Source organism: Somniosus microcephalus, chromosome 16 (assembly GCF_052327205.1).
Source record: "Somniosus microcephalus isolate GS21.2 chromosome 16, FLI_Smic_1.0, whole genome shotgun sequence".
Lineage (NCBI taxonomy): Eukaryota > Metazoa > Chordata > Chondrichthyes > Squaliformes > Somniosidae > Somniosus > Somniosus microcephalus.
The window spans coordinates 82,446,156-82,459,278 of NC_141002.1; the positions used below are offsets into that span (position 1 = coordinate 82,446,156).

At 43.4% G+C, this 13,123-nt stretch overlaps 1 protein-coding gene across 9 annotated transcripts in view; it reads right to left on the reverse strand.

Moving 5' to 3' along the window:
* Nucleotides 1-13,123, reverse strand: part of cnot2 (CCR4-NOT transcription complex, subunit 2) — a 143,595-nt gene that overhangs the window by 66,334 nt on the left and 64,138 nt on the right. For all 9 annotated transcript variants that reach the window (XM_086009347.1, XM_086009346.1, XM_086009344.1 and 6 more), the window contains one exon: nucleotides 10,412-10,531. In XM_086009347.1, the coding sequence (XP_085865473.1) occupies nucleotides 10,412-10,519 (108 nt within the window). In that variant the 5' untranslated portion in view covers nucleotides 10,520-10,531. The remainder of the gene's footprint in view (nucleotides 1-10,411; nucleotides 10,532-13,123) is intronic.

A 13,123-nucleotide genomic window follows, 5' to 3' on the forward strand; every position in this document is an offset into this window, starting at 1 on the left:
GGACACTTACAAAATAATAATAGGATTGGGCAGTTGACACGGATTTATGAAAGGGAAATCATGTTTGATGAATCGGAGGTAACTAGCAGAATAGGTAACTAGCAGAATAGATAAGGGGGAACCAGTGGATGTGGTGTATTTGGATTTTCAGAAGGCATTCAATAAGGTGCTAAACAAGATGTTATTAAACAAAATTAGGGCTCATGGGATTGGGGGTAATGTACTAGCATGGATTGAGGATTGGTTAATGAATAGAAAACAGAGTAGGAATAAAGGGGTCATTTTCGGGTTGGCAGGCTGTAACTGGTGGGGTACCACAAGGATCAGTGCTTGGGCCGCAGCTATTCACAATCTATATCAATGATTTGGATGAGGGGACCAAATGTAATATACAGGAAACTCTCGTTTAAATGGCACCTAATTATCCGGAATTCTCTAATAACTGGCAAAATTCAGGAGCAGGTTTTGAGGCTTCCGTATATTGTATATTTGTGGCTATGTAACCGGGTCCCCTGTACCTGTGGTTGTGGGCCGCGAGATCGGGGCTCCAGCGCTCGTGGCCGCGGGAGCGGGGCTCCAGCGCTCGTGGCCGCGGGAGCGGGGCTCCAGCGCTCGTGGCCGCGGGAGCGGGGCTCCAGCGCTCGTGGCCGCGGGAGCGGGGCTCCAGCGCTCGTGGCCGCGGGAGCGGGGCTCCAGCGCTCGTGGCCGCGGGAGCGGGGCTCCAGCGCTCGTGGCCGCGGGAGCGGGGCTCCAGCGCTCGTGGCCGCGTGAGCGGGGCTCCAGCGCTCGTGGCCGCGGGAGCGGGGCTCCAGCGCTCGTGGCCGCGTGAGCGGGGCTCCAGCGCTCGTGGCCGCGTGAGCGGGGCTCCTGCGCTCGTGGCCGCGTGAGCGGGGCTCCTGCGCTCGTGGCCGCGTGAGCGGGGCTCCTGTAACTGTGGCCATGTAACTGGGGTTCCAGTACTTGTGGCTGTGTAACGTGACTCTCGTACCTTGGGCCATTGTCACTCCATGCCCCTTCTTCTGGTCTGAGGTCGGCCGATATATAAATTGCCTCAGTAGGTATACCTCTCCATTATCCGGAATTTTTAATCAACCGGCACTTTCCCAGTCTCATAGGTGCCGGATACGAAACAGTTTACTGTATCCAAGTTTGCTGATGATACAAAGTTAGGTGGGAATGTAAGTTGTGAGGAGGATGCAAAGAGGCTTCAAGGGGATATAGACAGGCTAAGTGAGTGGGCAAGAACATGGCAAATGGAATATAATGTGGAGAAATGTGAAGTTATCCACTTTGGTAGGATAAATAGAAAAGCAGAGTATTTTTTAAATGGTGAGGGATTGGGAAATGTTGGTGTTCAGAGGGACCTGGGTGTCCTTGTACACGAATCACAAAGTTAACATGCCAGTACAGCAAGCAATTAAAGGAAGCAAATGGTATGTTGGCCTTTATTACAAGAGGATTTGAGTATAAGAGTAAAGATGTCTTACTGCAATTATATAGGGCCCTGGTGAGACCATACCTGGAGTATTGTGTACAGTTTTGGTCTCCTTACCTAAGGAAGGATATACTTGCCATAGAGGGAGTGCAACAAAGGTTCACCAGACTGGTTCCTGGGATGGGGGGAATGTCCTATGAGGAGAGATTGAGTAGACTAAGCCTATATTCTCTGGAGTTTAGAAGAATGAGGGGTGATCTCATTGAAACACACAAAATTCTTACAGGGCTTGACAGGGTAGCTGCAGGAAGGATGTTTCCCCTGGCTGGGGAGTCTAGAACCAGGGGTCACAGTCTCAGAATAAGTGGTCGGCCATTTTGGATTGAAATGAGAAATTTCTTCATTCAGAGGGTGGTGAATCTTTGGAATTCTCTACCCCAGAGGGCTGTGGAGGCTCAGTCGTTGAGTATATTCAAGACAGAGATCGATAGATTTTTGAATATTAAGGGAATCAAGGGATATGGGGATAGTGCAGTAAAGTGGAGTTGAGGTAGAAGATCAGCCATGATCTTATTGAATGGCAGAGTAGACTCGAGGGGCCAAATGGCCTACTCCTGCTCCAATTACTTATGTTCTTATGTTCCAACTATACTTGGATATTATTTAGGATGCTTAAAAACTGGCATACCACTCAGATTTATGACATGAACTGGAACTGCTCTAGAGAAGTGCCTCCAAGGTTACCTTGAAAACACAGGCTAGCTAAATCTATCTGAAATGGCGACTGAAGCATCAAAATCCAATTCCATGTGAAAAACCAATCATAATTTTTAAGCAGAGAATTGTCATACATTACCATGGATCATAGGAACAGAAGTAAGGCCATTCAGCTCCTTGAGCCTGTTCCATTATTCTATTAGATCATGATTGATCAGTACCTCAACTCTATTTACCCATCTTTGCTCCATATCTCTCGATACCCTGACATAGCAAAAATCTAACGATCATCAACTTGAACATTTCAATTTGCCCAGCATCCACAGCCTTTTGGGGAGAGTGTTTCAGATTTCCACTACCCTTTGTATGAAAAAGTGCTTCCTGATTTCATTCCTGAATGGCCTAACTCTAAGCCCCCAGCACCCCTTCCCCTTCGCCTGGCACCTTCCCGTGCAAGCGCAGGAGATGCAACACCTGCCCTTATACCTCCCCCCTTCCCGCTGTCCAGGGCCCCAAACACCCCTTCCAGGTGAAACAGCGAATTACTTGTACTTCTTGCAATCTAGTATACTGTATTCGCTGCTCACGATGTGGTCTCCTCTACATTGAGGAGACCAAACGCAGATTGGGTGACCGCTTTGCGGAACACCTCCGTTCAGTCCGTAAGGGTGGCCCCGAGCTTCCGGTCGCCTGTCATTTTAATTCAACACCCCATTCCCACTCAGACCTCACCATCCTCATCCTCTTGCATTGTTCCACGGAAGCTCAGCGTAAGCTCGAGGAACAGCACCTCATCTTCCGATTAGGCACTTTACAGCCTTCCGGACTCAATATCGAGTTCAACAATTTCAGATCATAACCTCTGCCCCAATTACATTTTTACTTATATTTTTTATCCACACCTTTGTTTTGGCCCTTTCCCCCCCACCTTTTTTTCTTCTCCCACATGGCAGCTGTCTCCCATTCTGCCAGCGCATTTCACACCTAATCTAGAGCTGTCTTTTGTCTCCACTAGTCCTATCACCATCTCGTCTCGTTTTGAATACCTCTTAATGTCTCTTCACTTCTCTTTTGTTCTCTCCCAGCCCCCATACTGGCCTTCTAATCTATTTCATTTCCTGTGCTTCTTCAGTCTTGACAAAGGGTTTACCCAAAACGTTGACTCTATTTTCTCTCCATGGATGTTGCCTGGCCTGCTGAGTTTTTCCAGCATTTTCTGTTGTTATTTAAGATTATGTCCCCTGGTTCTGGATTCCCCTACTAGAGGAAAGAGTTTTAAAAAAAAAATCTACCCTGTTGAATTCCTTTATCATTTGAAATACCTCAATTAATCCCCAGTATCATTCTGGTGAATCTGTGCTGTACCACCTCCAAGGCCAATCTATCTTTCTTGCGATTTGGGCCGCGATTTTGCAAGCTGTGGAGAGTTCGGTACAGCCGAGCAGACAGCGGCTGCAAACTCCACACCCGTCTTCATCCTGCCTCCTCCTAGTGATTTTCCCCTGATTAGACTTATTAAGCCCGCCCTGCGAGGTTCCCAGCCAATTAAAAGGAAGCAGGTCTGATGATGTCATCTGATGACACGTCATCAGCCGGTTTCCTTAAAGAGACCACGTTCAAATTCATTTTGACAGTTGTGCGGTCAGTGTTCTACAACATTGAGGTGCTGCAAACACTGCAGAGAGGTGCATGGCTGCACACAGGCTCTCCCATGACTCCCTCCATATGCTTATGGAGGGAGCCACAGCACACAGGGAGGGTCCTCTTCCCTTCCCATGGGCAGAAGAGACCTCCCCAGGAGATCAACGCAGCCTGGTTGCACATTGCACAGGGAGACAAATGCAGGGATGTGGTCAGGAGGACCAGGCTGCAGTGGCGCAAACCTTTCAATGATCACAGTAGATCACGAAACGTTACTGCAAAGCCACACTCAACTTCATCCTCCTGTGCCCCTCATCACATCCCCATCACTCTGCCTTCCCTACTCTACTCCTGCACATCCTTACTCACACCAACTTACCTTGCACCTTCATCCATCCCTCTCTATCTACATTATCACTTCCCCATCTCAGTAGCCACCCCTCACACTCACCCTCATCCTAGTCCAATCATAACAACTAACACACAAGGGTAGGCACTTGGATGTTTTAGCCAATGGTCATGACAACACATTAACAGAAAGTTTACAAGCATTGAAATTCTTAATGTCACCAAATACTGAAGGCTGAAGCTTTTGCGATTGGAAACTGAGCAGCTCTAAAATAGCAGGTTTTAAACCACTTTTGCAGCTGTCACCTATTGAAAGAAATGGAGAGTTGTTCAGAACCCGATATACTTACCTGGCGTGATCCCCGAGCGACAGGAACCGCATGGGAAAACTTGGCAAAATGCTTTGAAGCTGGGAAAATGGGGATTTAATTACTTTAAACACCCTCCTAACAAGCACAATTGAATGACCCGCCGCGTATTGCCGTGTCTGCAAAGTGCAGGCAGAAACGGCACTTGGGAAACTGACAAGGAGGCGGGTTCAGAGCGGGATACCGGCCCGGTCAATCTTTTTGATTTTGACAGTGGACCCACCTCCATACCCGCCCTGAGAGCGCCGGCAAAATTCAGCCCTTGGTGCCCAAAACCGAACAGTGCTCCAGATGGGGTCTGACCATGGCTCTGTACAACTGAAGCAGCATTTCCTCACTTTTGAGATAAAGGCCAACATTCCGTTAGCATTACTTTCTGTACCTGTACACTAGCTTTTACAGATCTGTGACCTCACAAAATATCCTTAATGGGAGGCCAATGATTCACACCCTTCATCCTTTCATTCAGATCTACCAGAGATGCAGCCATTCCTTCTCATGGAGGGACTGGTTACAGAACAGGAGACCCAAATCCCTTTGCTCCTCCACAGCTCCTAGCCCACCACCATCAAGAAAAAAATGTTTTGTTTCTGTCAGATCCAAATTGGCTGAACTCTCACTTTCCCCACATTGAACTTCATCTGCCGCAGATTTCCCCATTCACTTAGTTTGACTACGTCACTTTGTAACTTCCTGGTTCCATCTACACCACTTACTGTGCCTCCTTAGTGTCATCTGCAAACTTGGATATACAACTCTGTTCCTTCATCCAAGACATTAATATATACAGTTAAAAGCTGAGGCCCCAGTACAGGATCCCCGGGGAATAGCACTCGTCACATCTTAACAATCAAAGATGTTCCCTTTATTCCTACTCTGTCTCCTACCTCCCAAACCGAGGTTACCTCCAATTCCATGCACTTTATTTTTTGATAATTTCTCATGCAGAACCTTATCAAGTGCCTTATGGAAGTCCATACAGACAACATCTATAGATGCTCCCTATCCACCATGCTAGTGACCTCCTCAAAAAATTCAACTAGATTAGTCAAACATGACCTACCATTTACAAATCCATACTGACTCACACTTGTTCAGTTGCTCAGTCACACTGTCTCTGATGATAAAATTCCAGTAACTTCTCCACAACTAGTGTTAAATGGATGGGTCTGTAATTGTCTGGTTTCTCCCTCCCTCACTTCTTAAATAATAGGAGTAATATTTGCAATCCAAAGGCACAATTTCTGAATCTAGACAGCTTTGAAAAATTGTGACCAACACATCTGCAATTCCTTCACCTATTTATTTTAATACTTTGTGGTGGAAACCATCAGGTTCTGGAAATGTGTCTCTCAAGTCCTATTATTTTCTCCATTACTATTTTAAAATTAATAGTTTAAAATCAAAAGCTTGAAGGTGTTAGAGGTATTATTGATTGGTACACTCTTCTGTAGGTACAACTCTTTCTGCAGACACAATTGCTTCTGCACATTCTCACAAATACATTTTACAGTAAGCATGTGCAGAACATTTTAACGAGCTTTCTTTGACGGTCACAAACAAAAATATTTAGTGAAGTTTCCTGGATGTTTGGATTCACATCAGCAGCCAAGAATGTTTAACTGTACAGGCAGGTGAGCCTTCTCCCAGCTCTTAACTTAAAAAAAAATTCAAGATGACTGACTTTCGAACTTTCCTCTCATTCATCCCGAGCTCCAGCTATATCCTCCAAAATCATCATTCTCCTCCCTGCAACCTTGTTCTTTTGCAATCAAAACTCACTATACAGTTTTCTACTTAAATTCATTCTTTTCCAGTATCTCAAAACTATGGAACTCCTCATCTCCCTCAGTCTACTCTTCCTCTTACAATCTAGACACTTTTAAAGTCCAAATTTAGCCACTACCTCTTGATTTACCCATCTGCTGTTCTTTTCAACCTTGGTGGTGCCCATACTATAACACAGCATTCTCAACTTTAAAAAAAAAGTCTCAAGAGGGAAAAAGCATCAAATCCTCTTGGATGATGAAGGGTCCTAATTGGGAAGACAATAGAAGACAAGGAATGTGCAGTGATGTATGTATATATCACAAATTCAGAAGCAGTATATCATCAAAACTAAGGTTGTTGGTAGTGGATCGCTACAAATTCTAAAATGAGAAAAGCAGCAAGACTGATACAAAAGTGCAAATTATGCCAAAGAAGAAATGCTTTGACAGAATAAGTTAATTTCTCACCTATAGATGAAGTAGGCCATTCTTTAAAGTTAATGTTGCAAATACCATGTACAAGACAGGTTGTGCAAAATCCAGGTTAACACAGGCAGTCAAGAGTTTGCTATGCCCCTCGGCGACATCATCTGAAAATACGACGTCAGGTTCTACCTGTACGCTGACGACACCCAGATCTACCTCACCACCACCTCTCTCAACCCCTCCACTGCCTCTGAACTGTTAGACTGCTCCAGTACTGGGTGAGCAGAAATTTCCTCCAACTAAATATTGGTAAGACCAAAGCCATTGTCTTCGGTCCCCACCACAAACTCCGTTCCCTAGCCATCCTTCTCCCTGGCAACTGCCTGCGGCTGAAACAGACCGTTCGCAACAGTATTTGACCCCGAGATGAGCTTCCGACCGCATATCCGCGCCATCACTAAGACCGCCTACTTCCACCTCCAGGACATCACCCAACTCCACCCCTGCCTCAACTCAACTGCTGCTGAAAAGCTCATCCATGCCTTTGTTGCCTCTAGACTTGACTATTCCAATGCACTCCTGGCCAGCCTCCCATCTTCATCCTCCATAAACTTAGGGTACAAGCAGCAAAGTTTTGGATGACTAACTTGCACCAAGTCCCGTTCACCCATCACTCGTGCTCGCTGACCTACACTGGCTCCCATTTAAGCAATGCCTCGATTTTAAAATTCTCATCCTGGTTTACAAATCCCTCCATGGCCTCGCCCTCCCTATCTCTGTAACTTGCTCCGGCTCTACAAACCTCCGAGATATCTGCGCTCCTCCAATTCTGCATTCCTGATTTTAATTGCTCCACTACTGGCAGCTGTGCCTTCAGCTGCTGAGGCCCTAAGCTCTGGAATTCCCTCAATAAACCTCTCTGCCTCTCTACCTCTCTTTCTTCCTTTAAAACGCTCCTTAAAACCTACCTCTTCTGTTCGAATATCTAATGTGGCTCGGTGTCAAACTTAGTTTGGTAATGTTCCTGTGAAGCGCCTTGGGATGTTTTACTACGTTAAAGGCGCTATATAAATGCAAGTTGCTGTTGTTGTTATCAGGAGCTGAACAATCAGATTGACCTTTGATATTCTCCACTACTTCACAAGGCTCTTCAAGAAACTTTTCAACTGAAACACTCAAGTCCAGGAATAGAAAGGACTGTTGCCTATTCTCATCCAAAGCAAAAAATACACTTCCAAGTGTTCCCAATTCCTTACAATCATGGAAACTAGGTTCTTATATAGGTGTCTTCTTGTGGATCAGGATCATAACCCTGCTGAGACCAGCCACAAAATTCTCTGCTCATGTGCTGACCTGTCAGCCTGTCCAGCTACCTTGCAAGAAATTATATTTTCTAGAATCTACAGTGAATACACAATACTCTATCAGCATATTGTTTAACCAATATATGTGGTAGTGGCAATAAGAGTCTGTATCACACCCTGAAGATAAACTTCATCATATATGCTTCGTGTTGTCAGACTATTTCAGGATGCGCCCTTGCTGTATTATCAACTGAAAATTTGAATTTGTACAAGACTATGGACTCACCTGAGAAAATAGCAAACAGCTACTGTAAGTGATCTTCAGTGATTGCACAATTAATTTATTGCAAAAGCCATTGATCATAGTTTCTTCAGAAAACAAATCGATTTTGATACTAGGCCCACAAACAAGCAAGACAAATCTCCGTCAGAAGGAACTGTGGGGCAGGCTAATATTAGGGTTTGCCTGCCCCTCTCCCTACCCATTCGCACCCATGACTCATGAATATCAATCTCTAGAAAAAAGGTAACTGCCATTTTACTCAAAAGATTTAATCCAGATGAGGACCTCTAAAAATGTCCTTAATAGGAGTCCAATGCTTCACACCCTTCATCCTTTCATTCAGATACATCCATTCCATCTCATGGACGGACTAGTTACAGAACAGGCTCTGTGATCAATGATGATTTAGATCACAATTAGATGATTCTAAACCAACAAAAAGTAGGGACAATGTCAGTGATATGTACTGCAAGTTCCTTGATCACCTGGATCTCAGTTACAATAGAGCTTTCAATGTACTTCAATTGCAATAGGCTAATGAGCATCATAAGTCTGAGATAGTCTCACTTAGGACCGGATAAGGGAAAAGACTGATAGCAGGAGAAATACAATTACCCAAGTTCTTCACTTTTTTTCCCTCAAAGAAGCAAGCACCTTTGTAATTTTTCACAGCTGCATAGATATCACACAATCATACAACAACTCTCACATATATAGTACCTTTAAATATAAGCTTACAATTCCCACAGTTTATAGCTGAGTATTGGACTTGAGCAGGACAAAGGAGGGAGCTAAGAAATGTAGCTAGGTCAAAAAGGCAGGTATTAAAGAGGCAGGGGTGTTTAGGTAGATAATTCCTGAATATGGGGGCAAAATGGCTGAAGGATGAGCCACTGATGACAGATCAGTGTTGGAGCAGTATAGATAGGAACAGAAGAATGGAGAAAGTTGCTGAGGTAAGCTGGATTGAGGCCATAGAGGAATTTGTACACAAGAATGGGAATGTCAAAATTGATGCACTGGAAGTCTGCAAGTACAGGGGTGATAATTGAGCAGGAACTTAGCGTGGAATAGATTGTAGGCAGCAATCTGGAAAAGCTTCAGATTATGTTGGATGGAGCTCAGAAAGTCAGCTACGAGGGAAGTGACAATAACACGGAAAAGGGTTTCAGCAATAGTAGCTGTCAAGGTGGAATGAGATTGGTGCAGCAGGGACAGGGTACCACAAAGGATCTGGTGGGAAGGAGGACACGGACAGAAGGAATGAGAGCCGTTGAGTAAATCAATGGCGGGCAAGGGGAGAGGGAGTTGGGAATTAAGAGTTGGGGGTAAGCTTTTTTTCCAATGAGTGAAAGGTGATGGCAGAGGAGCTTGGAGAGGCGAACAGGGGGATGCTGCCGTTCAGGAAAACAAGGAAATGGTCAGACCTTGAAAGTTTGCCATGGATAGGAATGGGAGAGTTAATATGTAGGTGAGATCAAGTGACAACAGTAGGGCAGCAAGGACAAAGGAGCAGGGGCAGTAGGAACTTGGGTGCAGGGTGAAGTCACAGAAGATGAGTTATCACTCTGCGAAGAATGAGTGAGGAAAATGGGGAAGATATTTCAGTGAAGAGAATAGCAGACAATGAACACCTTAAAAGTGAGAGTGAGACTGGATGATTAGGTGAATCATAAATGCATATTCAAACTCAATAGCACCTGACAGAAAGTACTCCAAGAAGGACGACAAACAAAGTATACTCTAACTCATGACTACGGGGATATTAGTCGAGTGAATACAGCAAATCTAATATATTTAAAATTGCAAATATGTAGTCCATTTATAACCCTGACTGGTAATCCTTTACAGATCATATAAGTAAGTTATAACACCCTCCTTTCAGTCATGGGATCTTAATAACCATGTTATGCATTGTGCAACATTCAGCTGCTTAAGACAGAATCTAAAATGGGAGAAAAAAAGAATTAGGTACCATATGGAGTGGGGGTAATTTAATGTGCACTCAAGGCAATCTGAGCTTAATGGATATTTAAATAATGCTTAAACTTTGCTGAAGTTGTCTGAATCGCTCAATGCAAGCATTTAATGCTAGATATAAAAGCATTTACAGTACTTACATCTTTTTCTGTTCGATGAGGGAACATTGAAGACTGGCTGTAATACAGACTTTCATCATGGTAATCACTCTCCACTCCCTCAAACTTCTTTCTCGCAGCACCAAACATGCTGTTTGTCACCTATTTCAAAAACAAAGGGGAAAAGATGTATTTTTTTCCCGGACATTCTCGTCACCATTTAGTGTATTGATACAAAAAAAGCTACAGGGAAAATATTATATTTCCATCCAAAATGCTTTCATGTTATACCAATATGCTTCTTGTCCAATGATATGCTTAGTCACCTGAAAGTGCTTTTGCCACAGCCATCATTGGACCCTAGTGTTCTGTGGCCAAAAAGCTCTCTCCAGACACAACCCAAGATGGAAGGGAAAAAAATATTGCACTGCAGGGTATTTTCAGTTCAAGTGTATGTAGTATAAAAGTTTCACACAATGATTATGGTTTCTGAACATTCAATGAAAAATATGCCTACAACAAAGCCACCTAAAAGTTTCATAAACTCACCACTACACTTGAGCGAAATTCTAATGACAACACTGTGGTAATAAATAAAAATCCATGCAAAAGGTAGAGCATGAGTACAAATAATCTAATGGGAAAGTCTGGGTTTGTCTTTGTTTCTAGTAGCAGAATTACTGCATGGTAAATTAGATGCAGGAATACACAACAGTAATTAAAAGTTCAGAGACATATACAAGTATGTTGATCTTCAGAAAATGGCCACCTCTTAATGAATTTGAAGAGCTCAGATTTAATCAATTAGATTTTAACCAGAGTATATAGTTTTCTGCCATGGTAAATGACAATCTTGTGAATGGATAAATTTATTGAATTAAAAAAGTACTTCAGACACTTAATGGTGCAAAAGCTGTGAAATATTAAGAGAGGTATATTATCTGCTGGAATGCAAAAACTTGGAATCGTGTTCTCTTCCATGTAATTCCAAGGTATTTAAGCCAATAAAACCTCAGGAAGAGAACGAGAAGGGAAAGGAAAGGATTTTTGGGCACCATCAACCTGAAAAGTCCACTATAAAACAGGGAAACAATAGTACAAGATCTCCTGGTTGTAGTATCAAGGAGCCATTAAAAAGACCCACCATTTAAAAAAAGTGAAAGCATTATGTCAACTTGTGTGGAACCATATTTTTGTTTAAAAAGACCTCATTGTTTATTAGTTATTTCCAATTATTGAAAGTCACACAAGCACTCAAGAGGCCATAGAGCAGTGCCCTGTAGATGCATAAAGTGGAGCTTTACCTTTGCCCACTTCACTACAAGTGGGCAGTAAAAGTCACAACTCCCCCACTTGCATTGCTGTAAAAACAAGAGTCCTTAACTAGTGCACAGGTTCTTACTGCGGTATAAAATTACAAAAAAAAATGTCCAATAACGGTCATCAACAAGGAAGGTTATAGTCTGGAGCTTAAATGTACAGAAATTCATGAGCTGAATGAGGAGCACAAATTTGATTAATAGCCAGGTTCATTTTCCAGTCTTGAAGGAAAATCTGGCCATTCTTCATTTAGCTCATATCAAAATCATTACTCACATGACTCCACAGGAGATTAAAAGGCAAAATAACAGTTTATATATATCTATCCTTCACAATGCTTTGAACCGCTGTCCACAAAGGGCTAAAAATATCATAGGATACATGAAATACTAGAGTTAACACCATCCATAGACTAAATTACTTGGCTAACTGTGCTTTCAATAATCAGTTTTTTCAATCAATATTCACAAATGTACTGTGTACCAGGACAGAGTACCCACATTTTCATGCATTGGAAAAGCAACTCCTACCTGTCCTGGAACTAAATAAATGCATCACAAGAAACAGCACGAATGGCAACTAACAGAACAAAAGTTCTTGTTCTTAGAGATATAAAAATTAACCGGCTATCTACTCCATCGCGTTATGAGCACCCGTGGGCAATGAGGGGAGAGGGGGATCGATATAAAGGAGAATAAACATATGGCATTGCTCTGAGGCACAGCGTCCAAGGCTATAGCACCGGCAGACGCCTGTACCTCAAACTAAAAATTATAGACTGTATACTCTTCAAAATAGGCATCAGTGGCTGTCTCCATCTTTGAAATTTGAGATGCTACACCAATAGAGACCATTCAGCACGTTGCCGCAAAATAAGACCACTTAATTCTTGATCAGTATGTTTCCGGCCTGACGAGGGAGGAGGCATTGCTGGATCTGGTTCTGGGGAATGAGGTAGGTCAAGTGGAACAAGTGTCAGTAGGTGAACATTTAGGGAACAGTGATCATAGTATCATAAGGTTTAGATTAGCTATGGAAAAGGACAGGGAGCAATCTAGATTAAGAATGTTTAACTGGGGGAAGGCCAATTTCAGTGGGATGAGAACGGATCTGGCTCGGGTAAACTAGAATCAAAGATTGGCAGGCAAAACTGTAGTGCAACAATGGGCTGCCTTTAAAGAGGAAATAGTTCAGGTACGGTCATGGTACATTCCCACGAGGGGGAAAGGTAGGGCAACTAAAGTCAGAGCTCCCTGGATGATGAAACAGATAGCCAATATGATGCAGCAGAAAAAGAGTGCGTATGACAGATGTCAGGTTGCAAATATATCTGAGAATCAGGCTATATATGGAAAGGTCAGAGGAGAAGTGAAAAAGGAAAAGAGGGGCAAAGAGAGGGTATGAGAATAGAGTGGCAGCCAACATAAAAGGTAA